General features: G+C 43.0%; 1 protein-coding gene across 1 annotated transcript in view; it reads right to left on the minus strand.

Moving 5' to 3' along the window:
• The window catches only part of LOC125724126 (alpha-2,8-sialyltransferase 8F-like), a 47,514-nt gene extending 31,364 nt beyond the window's left edge, over window positions 1-16,150 (minus strand). The window contains exons 1-2 of the mRNA XM_049001087.1: window positions 15,508-16,150; window positions 14,060-14,131 (exon numbers count right to left, since the gene is read on the minus strand). Coding sequence (XP_048857044.1) covers window positions 14,060-14,131; window positions 15,508-15,593 — 158 coding nt within the window. The 5' untranslated portion in view covers window positions 15,594-16,150. The remainder of the gene's footprint in view (window positions 1-14,059; window positions 14,132-15,507) is intronic.
• Between the last annotated feature and the right edge of the window lie 1,644 nt (window positions 16,151-17,794).

Raw genomic sequence — 17,794 nt, forward strand, 5'->3', positions numbered from 1 at the left:
CCTAACCCTAACAATGACAACTTTAACTCCCACCCAGCCCTAACCTTAACCATAAGTAACCATACAAAATACAAGACATTTGACATTTTTAGTTTTTTGAATGCAGTCCCTACTGGGGAATGAAAAAATGGCAGTTCCAATTATGCTGTTCTCTTTTCATTGAAGTTAGTTTTAGATCTGATCAAGTCTACAATTTTAGGTGTAGATTTTCATTCATGGAGTGTTTTTGTGAAGTGGTAGGGTGACCCATTAAAGATCGAACAGGGTAAGTTTGATAAATAAAGACAGATTGATCCTGTTCAATCTGAGCCTCTAATCATGTCATCCTTCTCTTTCTTTGCTGTCGCTAAGCACCATTGCTTCAATTTTAGTGGGATTTGCCATAAAATGATCAGGTCCAGATCTGCAACCTTACAACATGTCTACAAAGGTTGAAAAAGATCTGGCAGATAATTAGTTGTGATAACTTCAAATGTCTGAAATTACCTCTTTTTTGTTATCACTGTGCAGTGTTGCTGTAATTTTGGGGTAATTGGTCTCAGTATTTAATCAGTTCTAGTTTGGCACCTATACAATGCTTCTGTATAGTTTGAGGGGACTGCAAAAGGGTCTGCCAAAGTGTTTTTGAGTAATCATGCTAACGGGATCAAGTCTCAAAACTGCCCCACCATTATGTGGCACTGCTTCAACTTTGGGGTGATCTTTCAAGACTGAATATATTTTAGGTCTTCCTGCTTTCAATGCCTCTGCAAAGTTTGAAGTAGATCCATCATACAGTTTTTGATGTACTGGCTCACATAAAATGTCTGCAGTGCTGGTATCGGCAGAATTGTACTAAAGCCGTATGTATTCCCCAAAGTCCAGAAAATATAATTATATAATAGATTTACTTTGTACATGGTAGATGTATATATTTACCTTCTATGTGTACTAGGGAATGAAGTACTTCATATTTACATGATTGTAAAAAGAAAAAGTGTTTTAGTCTATTCTAATAATATGCATTTGGTTTATGCTGGCCCCCTAAGTCCATTTCCATGAACAAATATTGTTTTTGCATATTTGTGTGTTAGCATTTTTGATTAGTCTACTGTAGCTTTTCCTGTGAGTGTTTGTGGTTTGTCAGACGGTTAGGGTGGTGATCAGGTTACTTGTTTGTATGAAGTACTGTTCCACCACGGTACTCAAAACGACAGTTATATTACTTATCCTGTAGGTACCACTTCACATGTGGCATTTTTTCATTAACATGCAGAAGACGACCATACTTTTTTTTATTATAGTCTTACAGTTTCTAATTTACATGACAACAACTCTTTTGACTGGTAGTGTTTTCATTTCTTTGTGAGTTTAGCTTAAATTTTAGGGTTTGTGCTTAGTAGTTTGATTAAAGGAGAGGAGATTTTAGGAAATGTGTTTTAGCAATTCAGAAAAACTGTAAAATGTCAAGGCATGTCAGACTACTTTGAAAGTGGGTGAGAGGCCTCAGACTCCAAGGGGTTACAGTAAATGCTTACTATGCTATGTTTCTTTTATGTTCCTCTTTTTGAGTCTGGTACTATGACAAAAAATTCCCAGTCTATCTATCTAGTGCTACTTCATCATTCCATCCTCTTTGTGCAATGTAGTAATATAAAGTACTGACCTATATCTAACCTTATTACTTTGTTTAGGCCTGTAATTATTATACTGCACACATCTTAGGTCCACCTCATATCCAAACGGAGAAGTAAAATACAAAATTCTAATTTCACCAATAAACTGACCAAAAACACATATTGCTAGTTTTAGGCCATCTTTGCCTCATAGTACTTACTTATGTATTTATGTATACTTTCATAATCACTGCTCTCCCTGGTGGATGGATTGCAAGTACTTTACACACAGAGAGACAAGGGGCGGATCATGCCGGCCCCCTTGTTCGTTATATGATTGTGGGGGATCTAATTATAGTTAAGGTTCCACCCAGGACCCAGCAGGGGACAGCCAAAGACCAGCCAAGGCCCCATCATGGAAACAGGGGAATGTTCATGTGGCTACATCTGTACCTATGTCGGTTACTTCCTTTTTTTCCTCTGTTTTTTAATTCTGTTAATACTTTCCCCAGTGTGTGTTCATGTACTGTCCCTTTGAAAAGATCCGACCGTGTGTGTTGTCACATGACTCCACCCCGCCCAGTCTGCGACATGAAAGTAACATGGAGGAGACTCAAACACAGAGCTGAATGAGCAACTTGAGTAGCTTGTACCAAAGAAAAGTACCATGTCCATTGTTTGGACACACTGTGGCTTTAGTGAATACAACATGGTGAAATGTAAACACTGCAAAAAAACTGTTTCATTTACCAAAGGTAATACTACCAATCGGTTTCAACATTTAAAATGCAGTGGAAACCACATACAGTACTGTGCAAAAGTCTTAGACAGTCCAAAGAAATGTTTAAAGCTGTTTATCTGGGTAGAAAGTGTACTTTGGCTTAGAACAAAAAACAAGTTAACATTAGAACATGTGCAAATTAAGAGTAACACAAAAACTAGTAATAATTTCTTCTCTTTTCTAAAATGTTACTGATATCTATTTGGATGGCTAGATGAACACCGCTTCAGTTCCCAAACATCTCCTCAGGGGCACCTCAGCCATTCCATGATTTTGTTAAAATTCACCAACAGCTCAATTAAATAATTAAATATATTGCTTTAAAAAGTCAGTTACAGATTGACTAGCTGTATGAGGTGTGCTAGTGGACGGTCGCAGCAAATACTAGGATGATTTTAACAGAGGTTCTGAAATGGCGAAGCTGACACACTTTGACAGGCATAATATCATAGTTTTACACCAACCCGAGGATAATCTAAACATTTTCTTTGCCTGCCTAAGACTTTTGCACAGTACTGTATAGTGATGTTGGTTATAGTGATCAAGGACTTATATAGATCATAGAGCTTGGAACATAATCATTCCTGTACAAATACTGTTTAAATAATTCACTTATAGTAATTAAATAGTCCAATGTTCATTTGGGGTCTTTTTATACATAACATAGGAAAAATTTTAACTACGGTAATTCTTTTCTTTTGCTTTACTACTTTGTCTTGTGGTAACATGTCTGCTCCTGGCTAGCTACCTGAGGCTAATGCTGCATAAATAGAAAACATAATGGGGGGGAAAAAAGTTTACGCTCAATGAGAAATATAAACTCAAAGTTTGAGAAACTGTCAAAAACGAGCCACCGAGATGCATTATGGAAACTATATTTCTTGTACAGTACAGTATTAAATTGTATTTGAATTATACACAGTTCAGTCATTTAACTCATGCAGTACTGTAATTTGAAAAGCATCTGAAACAGCTACACTGTATTTTGAAATAAAAAAATTAAGTAAATACAGATGCTGTACGTTTTATTACCTTATATTAATGTAATAAACATACAAATGTCAGATAATCAGATGAGACAAAGAAAAAATCGTTTAATGATCATCCTGTTAATAAATTTCACCCAGACAGACATCATCTCTAGAAACGAAATGCAAATTATTTTCTACTTTTTTAGGGAACTTGCTTTTTACATTTAAACTAATGTCCTTTGTTTTGTTTTCTTGACAAATGGAAACTTCTTAGAGCAACATCCACACTGCCTGGGTTTATAAACAGCCAATGGTGGTTTCACCCATGTAAAATGTAAAAGACCCACGTAAAAATTACATTACTTTATATGCAGTCCCCCCATTTCAGGCTAAGGGTGACAATTGGCAGACACAAATCAATGTGAGAAGTATCGAGATTAACCAATTAAGGATGGCATTTAGTAAGTAAACACAAGTAAATGCATTTGCAATGTGCTGTTTGGTTACAACATTTTTGGTTTGTCACGATGCACAATTAAATGAATTAATACATTTCTTGACATAGGAGAAATCTAAATTCACATATAGATGTTCAACATGACAATTTTATTATAACTGTGGCTGTGAGTAGGTCACAGCTAGTGCTGGAGAGTCAAAATCTTTCCAAAAGGTTTCAGAACATTTTAACGTCTACATAAATTGCAGCAATACTGGTATAGTAATATGGCAGAAACAGCTTCTGTTTGTTAGTCTCCCTGTGGCATTTAAAGTACTTTTCCCAGAAAATTCAGACTAGGCTAAAAAAAACTAAGGTTACAGGGATGTTTATCACTACTGTACATATCTGCAGATATGCGATCAAACTTAGTAAGAGAACATGAGATGTAGTTAATTTATTTCAAAAGAAATTTTGTTTCCCTGCTGTACCAAAATTACACTGAACTGTGAATCCAATCAGATAGCTGCACTCATGCCTAGGTGTCCACATACTTTAAGAATCTAAAGTTTGCCCACTCTAAACTGAATCTTTGCTGGGAAAGTCTCTACACACACTTGCTTATTCATGATAGCACCATAACACCTTAACAAAATCAGGACGTGTGAAATTATGTGACCAACATAATAAAAAGTAAAATACATTTAAAATATAGTTTTAACTATGTGGTGACATAAAAATTAGCACCTTTAAAATTTGTAGATTGAATCTGAATTGATTTTCCTGATTGACTCCTATTTTAGATCACCATAATGTTTGGGACACATTATGACTCATACATCACCATATGCTGAGTATCGTCTCTGGTGATGCTTTGGCGGGCCTCTACTACAGCCATTTTAAGTTTTTTAGTCAATGCCAGCCAATGAGTTTGGAGGCTGTGCTCAAATTTGAACAGATAAGACGTTCCTGTACATCTTAGTATTCACTTTGCTACTGCCAATCAGAAGGTACATCAGATGTACCATGAAGATAAGTGCCGCAGTATCTGTGGCTGCCATATATGCCCAGGTCATAAGATCCCCACCGCCACTGAATTGTTTGGTTACAAATTTAAAATTGTGGAGTACAGAAGCAAATCAAAAATGCATGTGTTTTTGCCCCAAACGTTATGGAGGGCACTGTACATCCCTTAGGTCAATTAAGAAATGTGCAACTAGATACATTGCTTCACAAAACAAATAATAGACATTATCACAAAAAAATATTGGGAATGTACCCCGTGGTGATTGATGTAACTGATAATCTTACAGAAAAGTATTGTGTGTGTGTGTGTGTTACAGTTTGAGATAATAATACTATTACTACACAGCTCAGGGGTTAACAGCAATGCATACCTGAAGGGTCCAGTTCAAACCTGTAATTAGGCTTAACGCAACAGTAAAGCTGAAACATGTTTTCAGAAACATCAGCCAGAAGTGGTCTAATGTGCACTGCCACAAATTCTGTAAAATTCACCTCTGAACCTACGTGTAAAGACATCCGTTAAATGCCTGTGAATTTACTGATATGTTGAGAAAAATCCGATATATGACGATATCAGGATTATGAGTAATAAAAATGATGTGGTGGTTATGGGTGATTTAAATTTACCTGGGATACAGTGGGACACTGTCTCTGGCTTTTCTGTAAATGAACTTGAGATGGTGTATAAGTACAGGACTGTATTTTAACTCAGTTTGTTAATACCCCTACCAGGGGAGAAGCCCTTCTTGATCTTGTTTTCTCTAACAACCAGGATAGGATTGGAAAATCAGAGGTTTTATAACCACTAGACAGTAGTGATCATAGATTAGATTTGAGGTCAATTTTAATTTTAATGTCCGAAGAGCAAAGTCAAAACAAAAATATACACTGTTAGGAAGGCTAACTTTAATAAAATGAGACTGAAACTAGAAACTGTAAACTGGTTGGAGTTAAACAGCAAACCTGTTGAAAAGCCATGGGAATTTATTAAAAGCACATTGTTGCAAGTGCAAGAGGCCTGCATACCTGTTTCCAGCAAAACTAAGTATATTAAACTGCAGCCAAGGTAGATTACAAATTAAGAATAACGTCAGGAGAAAAGGGCTCTCTTCCACAAATGGAAATTAACCAACGATTTCAAAATAAAGCAGGAATATCCAAGTCTACAGGTTGAGTTAAGAAATAACATATGACTCGCTAAGAGGAATGTAGAAAGGAAGATCACATTGGAGGCTAAGAATGACATTAAAAGTTTCTTCCAATATTTTAACTCCAAAAGAGCTGTAAAGGCTGAAATCACTAATATGCAGGATAGTAAGTAATGGGCTTATAACTGAAAATGAAATTGATATAGTAAAAGAGTTTAATGATTATTTTATACGGGTGTTCACAGTAGAGGACATGATTAACTTACCACCATTTAGTACAAATACAGCACCGTCTATGACCAATATATGTATAACTGAGGCTGATGTGGTACAAAGCCTAGCTAAGCTCAAAATAAATAAATTGCTGGGCCATGATGGCATCTTACCTATAGTTTTAAAATAGATGAGGGATAATATTAGCCAACCTTTAACTTTACTATTCCAGAAATCGATATCTGCTGGTGTGGTACCTTCTGATTGGAAGCATGCTAATATAACGCCCATATTCAAAAAAGGGGATAGAAGTAATCCAGTAAACTATAGGCCAATCAGTTTAACTAGCATTACTGGAAAAAATAATGGAAGCTACAATCCAAGTGAAAATGGTAGATTAACTGGATTCAAATAACATTCTGAGGGATAGCCAACATAGATTTAGGAGAGGTAGATCCTGTTTAACTAATTTACTTGAGTTCTTTGAGGAAGCTACAAGAGAAATTGATCACAAAAAGGCCTATGACGTGATCTACTTAGATTTCCAGAAGGTCTTTGATGTTGTCCCCCACAAACAACTGTTGCTTAAACTCAAAGCTGCAGGGGTTTTAGGAATTGTAGCAGCTTGGATCAAAAACTGGTTAACAGACAGGAAGCAACGGATAGTTATTAGAGGCACAATGTCACAGTAGGCCTGCGTTCATAGTGGGGTACCGCAGGGTTCAATTTTAGGACCACTACTGTTCCTAATTTACATTAATGGTATTCATACCAATACATACCATAAACTGGTTAAAATTGAGGATGACACCAAGGTGGGTGATGTAGCAGATACTAAAATAGCAGCAGAGAGGCAACAACAGGATCTTAACTTAATTAGCGACTGGGCTGATACCTGGCAGGTGAAATTTAACATAGATAAATGCAAGGTAATCCATGCAGGGAGCAGAAATATAAAAGTACAGATATTTTATGGGTTCCACTGAAATAAAGGTAGCTGATTACAAGAATGATCTCGGTGTGTATGTTGATGCTTCCAGGTCCCACTCTCGCCAGTGTGGGGAAACAATTAAAAAGGGCAATAGGATGTTAAACTCTACACACCTAGAGATGTAAGTCAAGTGAGGTGGTGCTATGATTATATAATTCCTTGGTAAGATCCCACCTAGAATATTATATGCAATTTAGTCACAATACCTTAAAAAGGACACTGCTGCCTTGGAAAGGGTGTAACATAGGGTTATGAGAATGATTCCTGGTCTTAGAGGAACGTCTTATGAGGAGAGGTTAGCTGAGCTGAATATGTTCAGCCTCACACAAAGGTGATTAAGGGGGGACATGATCCAGGTATATAAGATTCTAACAGGTCTGGATTAGAGGAGCATGTGGTGGTTGGAAAGTTCAGAGTTTCACTATCCCAAGGCTGTTGGGGAGGATATTATTATTATTATTATTATTATTCTTATTATTATTATTATTATTATTAAGGAGCCGACACCTTATCGTGGTGGAGAGGTTTGCGTGTTCAAGTGATCTCAGGAGCTATGTTGTCTGGGGCTTTATGCCCCTGGTAGGGTCACCCAAGGCAAACAGGTCCTGGGTGAGGAACCAGACGAAGTGCGGCTCAGAAAACCCCTTATGAAGAAAACAATTTTGGAACCACGTTTTCCCTTGCCCGGACTCAGGTCACCGGGGCCCCCCCTGGAGCCAGGCCTGGGGGTGGGGCTCGATGGCGAGCGCCTGGTGGCCAGGCCTACATCCATGGGGCCTGGTCGGGCACAGCCCGAACAAGGCACGTGGGTCCCCCCTCCAATGAGCTCACCACCCTTGGGAGGGGCCATAGGGGTCGGTTGCGATGTGATCTGGGCGGCGGCCAAAGGCAGGGACCTTGGAGGTCCGATCCTCGGCTACAGAAGCTAGCTCTAGGGACATGGAATGTCACCTCTCTGATGAGGAAGGAGCCTGATCTGTTGTGCGAGGTTGTGAAGTTCCGGCTAGATATATTTGGGCTCACCTCGATGCATAGCTTGGGTTCTGGAACCAGTCTCCTTGAGGGGGGTTGGACCCTTTTCCACTCTGGAGCTGCCCAAGGGGAGAGGCGCCGAGCGGGCGTGGGCATACTTATTGCCCCCCAGGCTGGGTGCCTGTACATTGGGGTTTACCGCAGTGGACGAAAGGGTAGCCTCCCTTCGCCTTCGGGTGGGGGGACGGGTTCTGACTGTTGTTTGCGCTTACGTGCTTATGAGTCCTTGGAACGGGTGTTGGAGAGTGCTCCTCCTGGGGACTCTCTTGTTCTGCTGGGGGACTTCAATGCTCACGTGGGCAATGACAGTGAGACCTGGAGGGGCGTGATTGGGAGGAACGGCCCGCCCCGATCTGAACCCGAGCGGTGTTTTGTTATTGGACTTCTGTGCTCGTCACGGATTGTCCATAATAAGCACCATGTTCAGGCATAAGGATGTCCATATGTGCACATGACACCAGGACACCCTAGGCCGCAGTTCGATAATCGACTTTGTAGTCGTGTCGTCGGACTTGCGGCCGCACTCGGGTGAAGAGAGGGGCGGAGCTGTCAACCGATCACTACCTGGTGGTGGGTTGGCTCCGCTGGTGGGGGAGGAAGCCGGCAAGGCCTGGCAGGCCCACGCGTATAGTGAAGGTCTGCTGGGAACGTCTGGCGGAATCCCCTGTCGGGGAGAGTTTCAACTCCTACCTCCGGCAGAACTTCTCCCATATCCCGGGGGAGGCAGGGGACATTGAGTCCAAATGGGCTATGTTCCGTGCCTCCATTGTGGAGGCAGCTGACCGGAGCTGCAGCCGTAAGGTGGTCGGTGCCTGTTGCGGCGGCAATCCCCGAACCCGCTGGTGAACACCGGTGGTAAGGGATGCCGTCAAGCTGAAGAAGGAGTCCTATCGGGCCTTTTTGGCATGTGGGGCTCCAGACGCAGCTGACAGCTACCGGCAGGCCAAGCGGGATGCGGCTTTGGTGGTTGCTGAGGCAAAAACTAGGGTGTGGGAGGAGTTTGGCGAGGCCATGGAGGGGGAAAGAGCCTGAGCTGGTGCGCGAGGTTGCGAAGTTCCGGCTAGATATAGTCGGACTCACCTCGACGCACGGCTTAGGCTCTGGAACCAGTCTCCTTGAGGGGGGTTGGACCCTTTTCCACTCTGGAGTTGCCCGCGGGGAGAGGCGCCGAGCGGGCGTGGGCATACTTATTGCCCCCAGGCTGGGTGCCTGTACATTGGGGTTTACCGCAGTGGACGAGAGGGTAGCCTCCCTCCGCCTTCGGGTGGGGGGACGGGTCCTGACTGTTGTTTGCGCTTATGCGCCAAACAGCAGTTCAGAATACCCACCCTTTTTGGAGTCCTTGGAAGGGGTGTTGGAGAGCGCTCCTCCTGGGGACTCCCTTGTTCTGCTGGGGGACTTCATGTTTTGGACACTCGGGTGAAGAGAGGGGCGGAGCTGTCAACCGATCACTACCTGGTGGTGGGTTGGCTCCGCTGGTGGGGGAGGAAGCCGGCCAGGCCTGGCAGGCCCAAGCGTATAGTGAGGGTCTGCTGGGAACGTCTGGCGGAATCCCCTGTCAGGGAGAGTTTCAACTCCTACCTCCAGCAGAACTTCTCCCATATCCCGGGGGAGGCGGGGGACATTGAGTCCGAATGGGCCATGTTCCGTGCCTCCATTGTGGAGGCGGCTGACCGGAGCTGCGGCCGTAAGGTGGTCGGGGCCTGTCGCGGCGGCAATCCCCGAACCCGCTGGTGGACAGCGGGGGGTAAGGGATGCCGTCAAGCTGAAGAAGGAGTCTTATCGGGCCTTTCTGGCCTGTGGGACTCCAGACGCAGCCGACAGCTACCGGCAGGCCAAGCGGAATGCGGCTTTGGCGGTCGCTGAGGCAAAAACTCGGGTGTGGGAGGAGTTTGGTGAGGCCATGGAGAACGACTTCCGGACGGCTTCGAGGAGATTCTGGTCCACCATCCGGCGGCTCCGGGCGGGAAAGCGGTGCAGCATCAACACTATTTATGGTGGGGATGGTGCGCTGCTGACTTCAGCTCGAGACGTTTTGGGTCGGTGGAGGGAGTACTTCGAAGACCTCCTCAATCCCACCGACACGCCTTCCGATATGGAAGCAGAGTGTGGGGACTTAGGGGTGGACTCGCCTATCTCGGGGGTGGAGGTCGCTGAGGTGGTCAAAAAGCTCCTCGGTGGCCGGGCCCCGGGGGTGGACGAGATTCGCCTGGAGTTCCTCAAGGCTCTGGATGCTGCGGGGCTGTCCTGGCTGACACGCATCTGCAGCATCGCGTGGACATCGGGGGCAGTGCCTCTGGATTGGCAGACCGGGGTGGTGGTCCCCCTCTTTAAGAAAGGGGACCGGAGGGTGTGTTCCAACTACAGGGGGATCACACTCCTCAGCCTCCCTGGCAAGGTCTATTCGGGGGTCCTGGAAAGGAGGGTCCGCCGGATTGTCGAACCTCGGATTCAGGAGGAGCAGTGTGGTTTTCGCCCTGGCCGTGGAACAGTGGACCAGCTCTATACTCTCAGCAGGGTTCTGGAGGGTTCATGGGAGTTTGCCCAACCAGTCTACATGTGTTTTGTGGACTTGGAGAAGGCATTCGACCGTGTCCCTCGGGGGGTCCTGTGGGGAGTGCTCCGGGAGTATGGGGTACCGGGCTCCCTTTTAAGGGCGGTTCGGTCCCTGTATGACCGGTGCCAGAGCTTGGTCCGCATGGGCGGCAATAAGTCGGACTTGTTTCCGGTGAGGGTTGGACTCCGTCAGGGCTGTCCTCTGTCACCGATTCTGTTCATAGCTATAATGGACAGAATTTCTAGGCGCAGCCAGGGCGTTGAGGGTGTCCGGTTCGGTGACCTCAGGATTAGGTCTCTGCTTTTTGCAGATGATGTGGTTCTGTTGGACTCATCGGACCGTGACCTTCAGCTCTCACTGGAGCAGTTCGCAGCCGAGTGTGAAGCGGCTGACATGAGAATCAGCACCTCCAAATCCGAGACCATGGTTCTCAGCCGGAAAAGGGTAGAATGCTCTCTCCGGGTTGGGGATGGGGTCCTCCCCCAAGTGGAGGAGTTTAAGTATCTCGGGATCTTGTTCACAAGTGGGGGAACGATGGAACGGGAGGTCAACAGGCGGATCGGTGCGGCGTCAGCAGTCATGCGGGCGCTGCATCGGTCTGCCATGGTGAAGAGAGAGCTGAGCCAAAAGGCAAAGCTCTCGATTTACCAATCGATCTATGTTCCTACCCTCACCTATGGTCACGAGCTATGGGTAGTGACCGAAAGAACGAGATCGCGGGTGCAAGCGGCCAAAATGAGTTTCCTCCGCAGGGTGGCTGGGCTCTCCCTTAGAGATAAGGTGAGGAGCTCAGTCATTCAGGAGAGACTCAGAGTAGAGCCGCTGCTCCTCCACATCGAGAGGAGCCAGATGAGGTGGCTCGGGCATCTGATTAGGATGCCTCCGGGACACCTCCCTGGGGAGGTGTTCCGGGCATGTCCCACTGGGAGGAGACCCCGGGGAAGACCCAGGACACGCTGGAGAGACTATGTCTCCCGGCTGGCCTGGGAACACCTCGGGTTCCCCCCAGAGGAGCTGGATGAAGTGGCCGGGGAGAGGGAAGTCTGGGTTTCCCTGCTGAGACTGCTGCCCCCGCGACCCGACCCCGGATTAAGCGGAAGATGATGGATGGATGGATGGATTAATGTTAATCTGCAAAATAATATTACTAAAGCCTTAAAGTAGATCAAGTTGAGTACACCCCATGCTTCCTTTTAGACTTACCCCTGCATGCTGTAGGTATCACTGCGACTAATGAAGCTGAAAACATCACTTTTCTTCACCTTTCGGCTTGTTTAACGGTTGGTTTGGTTAAGGACTCTCGCCAGCTCTTTACCAGTAAAGGTTTAGTAGCGATCACAAGCTCTGCTGTTGTTTTACTTCACTCCACCTGAGTTCACCATCTCTATAACGGAACCGTCTCTTTGCTGTTAGTGTAGAGACAGGCTCCAGCTCCATGTTAATTAAACTATGACAGCATCATTTTCACTGTCGTTGTGTTATCAGTGTTTTTGAGGAACGACAGGGGCTGCTTGGGCCGAATCTTGTTACTCTTTTATTCACACATATGCCCATAAATACGTTTCTATCAGAGGTCTGTTTTAGCGGCAAATGTGAGTGAAGCCCTCGCACTTACTTTGTATACTGGTTCCACTCTGTGGATTGGATGCATAGACTGGATGCTTTCTGTTGAGATGTTCAATCATTGACGTTGTGCTACTGTGGTAAGCTAATTCGGCTTCACAATGGAATTTTCTTTTGTTTGAAACGGTCCTAAACTTTAAACATTTTTCGTCTTTTTCTCTGACTTTCCTCGCTATTTTCCCTGTCTTCCTCCATTTTGGCATCAAATCAAACCTGCTACACGTAATGCAGCGTAAGCACACTGTGTGACAGTAATAATCCTCCGAGTGAAACACGGTGATCACTAAGCAGTACATAGTCGTGCGGATTACACAAAGCATCGAAGTAAAGAATTTGCATCGAGGATTTTTTGTAATTGAGTTACTCGACGAATCGTTGCAGCCCAAGTCTGGATGCTGTTCAGCCAAATGGCTACTTCAATATTAGTTTAAATACTATAACTCATGGCCATAGGTGGAAATTAGCAGGAGAACATTATAAAGTTAATTTGAGAAAACACTTTCCTTACACAGCGTGTAGTTAGAGTACTCTAACTACACGGCTCCATTACTGCACTACTAGCCTGTACTACTTCCTGTGCAAGTAGTACAAGCTAAAACCCTGGGTTCCTTTAAATCAGAGCTAGATAAGATTTTAACAACTCCAAGCTATTAGTTAAGTTCTCCCCAAACGAGCTTGATGGGCCAAACAGCCTCCTCTAGTTCGTAAATTTCTTATGTTCTTAACCCAGAAACAGCTTAACATGGTTTTATGAACAATCAGCCTTCTGAAAACCAGCCAAGTTCTATCTGTGTTCTGATAGCCAACGGACATTGCCATACAGACACCTCTGCTGTGCAACTGCATTGTAATGAAATATGTGTGAACAAATTTTTGATTAACTACTACTGAATAAAAAGCAGACAGCTACATCAAGAACAAAAAAAAATATTCTGATGTTATAGTGAACAGTCTACTGTACATTCCAGACAGAAATTAACAACTACCATTGAATGAAAGAAATCTTTTAAAGTTTTTTGACTAGATATTCTGAAGGGTTGAAAATGAACTTTTATGTGCATTAAAATTTGGTATCTCTCGTATTACAAACTAGTACCACTGTTTAATGACCTCCAAAGTCCCCCACAGAATAACTTGCTAATCCACAAAACCTGCTTATCCAGAAAGGTTTAACATGCAACTTATTTCATTATTATTTTAAAAAGTCTGACAATAATTCAATAGTTTTCTCACGTATTTGTTGGCAAACTGGCGATCCTCGGCCTATCTTTGCTCCTAAAGGACTAGACCTTTCTTGGATGCTGCTTTTGTACCAAACCATTATTACAATCACCTGTTGACATCACCTGCTTAAAATCATATTATTTAACCAATTTACCTCATTACTAGCCCTAAATTGCTCCTATCTCAACTTTTTTTTAAATGTGTTGCAAGAATCAAACTTGGAATACGTGTTTATATTGACAAAAACAAAATTCATGAGGAACACATTAAATAATGTGCTGTTCCATTGTTTTCAATGTAATACAGGTCAAAGATAATTTAAAGTACTGTTTTCAGTTTGATTTTCATTTTACATACCGTCCCAACTTTTTCTGATTTGGGGTTGAATGTGCTTTGCAAACAAGATAAATACATCTAAGCTTAGAGTCTGATCTAATACATAGCAAACAGATTATTTCTTACCTGCATTCCTTGCACATACCATCCGGTTTGGAGCCCCATCGCTTCCGAGAAGGGCTGGAGTTGTTTGGTTGTCTGTTGAAGACAACAATTTCTATTGAAACAAAGTACTTTTCAAAATTATTACTCTAAATAATCATCCATCTTTCAGCTGTTTATCATGATTATGAGAACCTTAGAACCACAGGGTTATGGTGGGCCGCAGGCTGAGCATAGATAGCAGGGTGTACTCTGGGTAGGGTGCCTGTTTGTGCCATAGTACATACACATAAACATAAACATACACAAGCACACACTGAAGACAATTTAGAGACTTAATTGAGTCTAGCTGCATGTCTTTGGACACCGGGAGGGACCCTGTGCCTTGTAGGGAGACCATGCAAATTCTCACACACAGGCAAAAACAGAACCCCTCCCCCAGGAGCAGCAGTGATTTTAAGATCTTCAGTATTCATTACATCCATAATATATGCAGGTAGGTTATTCTAGAATTTTTAAGGAAACAGAATCTGTTAACATATATAAATTAGCAACTGATCCCTTATCTCAGCAAATCCTACAGCAGGGGAGTCAAATGTTATCTACAAAGGGCCGGAGTGTATGCAGGTTTTTAGGGTAACCTGTAGGTCAGGTGTTCAAACCCAGGTGTGAGGACTTCAGCCAATCAGTCCTCTAATTAGTAATCCAATTCGGGAGTTGCAGCGAAAACCCACATACACACTGGCCCTTTGCGTATAAGATTGGACACCCATTTTCTACAGGATGTCCATGTTCTGAAAGGAACACAGTCTCTAAACTGCTGCAGGTGGAAAGGGCTCACAGCAACATAAAGTTCACTGTCTGACAAAAGCTTTAGCCTAACAAGCAATTGCCAGTAGTGTAGACAACCCACAAACTCTCTTTGTGTAGGATCCTAGTGACCCCAATGCTTGATTAAAAAGCAAGATAATAGGCATATATATGTGAAAACTAAATAATTCCAATATATCTGCACTTATTCTTGAGTAAATGACACAATAAAGCATCATTTTGTTTCATAAATCCAAAACATAGCACACCATTGACTGAAGCAAACATGAATTCTATCCAGGTTTTTATATGCAAAAGGTTTTGTTGATGACAGCTACACCATCACCATCTTTCAGTGCATGCCATGGTGCTCGAGATCATCCCTACTCCGCAAGTTCCTGCTAAGGGATCATAATCATCTTTTGCCATCATCTGACGTACCCCTAACTGTTTAACAAACTGCAGGTGTTTACAGGAAATTGTACACTGGAACATATGTATGTATGTATGCATGCATGCATGCATGCATGTACGTGTGTGTGTGTATGTAATATATATATATATATATATATATATATATATATATATATATATATATATATATATATATATATATATATATATATATATATTATATAGCCCTGCTTGGTAGCGAGACTCACCTTTGATTTGTGCAGCACCAGATAAACACTATCAGGACGGTAGCGGAAATCAGAACTATAATGAACTTCTGCAGCAGTGCTGACATCTCTATGACCCCACCCGCAGTTGAGCTGCCGCTTCTCACCTCCCCAGTATTTTGTCTTCGATCCACTATTATACGCCTCTCACTGTCCACAACAGCTCTTTAACCTACTTCGCCTTCTTTCTTTCTTCTTTTTTTTTACTTGCTTGCTTATTTCCAACATACGCCGAGAACCTCGGCACTTTCTCAGTCATATGACATTCTCATATGCTCGCCCGTTTTGAGTCGCTTAACTTCTTGCTTCTCACTCACGGGAATTAACCAACCTGTCGTTTATTTTCTTAAATTAGCGGCTTTCTCTTCCATTTTTATGGATCCGACTCGCCCCGCCAGCTCCTCTGTCTCGTCTGTCGCGTGACATTCCTGAGTTCCGACAGAAATCCTAAAATCTTCGTTTATGTCGCTCCGAAATAACCGTTGCTTTCCTTCATGTCTCAGACTCCGCAGTACCATAAATCTCAGCTTTAAGTCTGTCGCTTCGTCTCCCCCACATAACCATAGACGACACAGCAGCCTCCCGCTGAATCATCCTGTAGAGGGGCTGGTGGGAAAGATTGGTTCGGTTTGTTAAACAGCCAATAGGGTGAGTAGGCTAAAAGGGCCGACTTTTTCAGCCAATAAGATAGCTTGGCTCCGTCTACCAAGTCCGCTCTTTTCCGACTCTGGTCCCTAGGGATGGAGAGGGTGGTTCTTTTTAGTGAATAGCTTTTTTGAGTTAACTCTCAACACGTTTCTAATGGATACTTTCCGGGGGTGCTTTTTATGTTTAATAAAGTTTTGTTTTCATTTTTTTTGTTATTTAAAATAACTATACATGTAGGCGTCCCGATATATTATACATAATGTTAAATTATATTGACGTCTGTACATCAGTATACGAGTGAGAGATGAGAGAGGATGTATTAGTGCTCGATCGACATGTTCTAGTTCACTGAATAAGTGAATCACTATTTGAACCAAACCCTACAGTGACCGTTTTGTTCACCTATTATGTTTAGAGTCAATTTGACCCCATTTAGACTTAGACATACCTAAAAAGAAATTTATCCTTATTATTTTAGCTTAATACTTGTTAACTTTTCCCAAGATGGTGCGCTAAATATGTAAATACAAACATTGTGGTGTAATTCTGAATTTGTCAACATACTTGATGTCCTGGCATTGTTTGGGGGTCAAACCACAAACATGCAGGCTATGTGTACTGTTTACACACATTTTTACATTTATTAATTTATTGTTTGTTTGTTTGTTTGGCTGGTGTGTTGTTCAGAATTGTGTGGAGATGAGGCAAAAGCACTGGACTGTGTTGAATGCAGGTGGCACCCAGCACTTATGATTTCCTTTTCAAAAGGAAGGAGAAAAGGATGATTTGGGTTGTGTTTACAGTGCTTACTAGCCAATTCTTGCTGACTGTTATTCTGTAATGAGTGCTATTCATAAGGCTGCAGCCTTGATCATCTGAGAGGACTGAATGCCACACATTATCTTGCACTACAATACCACATCGGGAGTATTTATTACCTGAATTGCGGCAACTTACTGCTGCAAGTGCATAACTGCCTGTTGGTTTCTCTTTTATGATATGTAATATGTGACTCAGCAGGGTAAGCCTCTCTGCCTGTGAGTGGATGGTTGCTGGTTTGAGCCTAGCTTCAGCAGAATAGCCACATGTCTGTTGGCCCTTGAGCTAGGTCCCTAACCCCCAGCTCCATGGGTCCTGCTGCAGGTAGCTCCCCTTCCCTGCCAAACTTGCTCTCACCTACATGGGTGTCATGGAGAGAAGATGGGGTAGGCAAAAAAAATTTCCCCATGAAGAATCAATAATGTGTCATTATTATTAATTATTATTGATGTGAGTACCAAAATAGCAGTTTGAATCGCTGAAATATAAAGGGGTGGATTAGAGGGAAAATGAACAGAACAGGGGTGAAGCCTATGGTCAACCTTACTTTGAGAGAAGGGGAAGACAATGATCTGCTCTGCCTGCTGTGAATGATATTTAAGCATATGCATCCAGACACACTCACCCTGTAGTGCCAAGAAAATGGTCTTGATGCCTGTCCCAAGAGAAATTAGTTTGAAACCAGCACTTCCAGTGTGAAATATAAGTATTATGATTGCTAAGAAAAACACACACACACACACACAATATTCTGTACATTGTGTTTAAAGTAAGAGGAAAGAGCAGGACTTATTTGTTGTAA

Source organism: Brienomyrus brachyistius, unplaced genomic scaffold (genome assembly GCF_023856365.1).
Source record: "Brienomyrus brachyistius isolate T26 unplaced genomic scaffold, BBRACH_0.4 scaffold55, whole genome shotgun sequence".
Taxonomy (NCBI): domain Eukaryota; kingdom Metazoa; phylum Chordata; class Actinopteri; order Osteoglossiformes; family Mormyridae; genus Brienomyrus; species Brienomyrus brachyistius.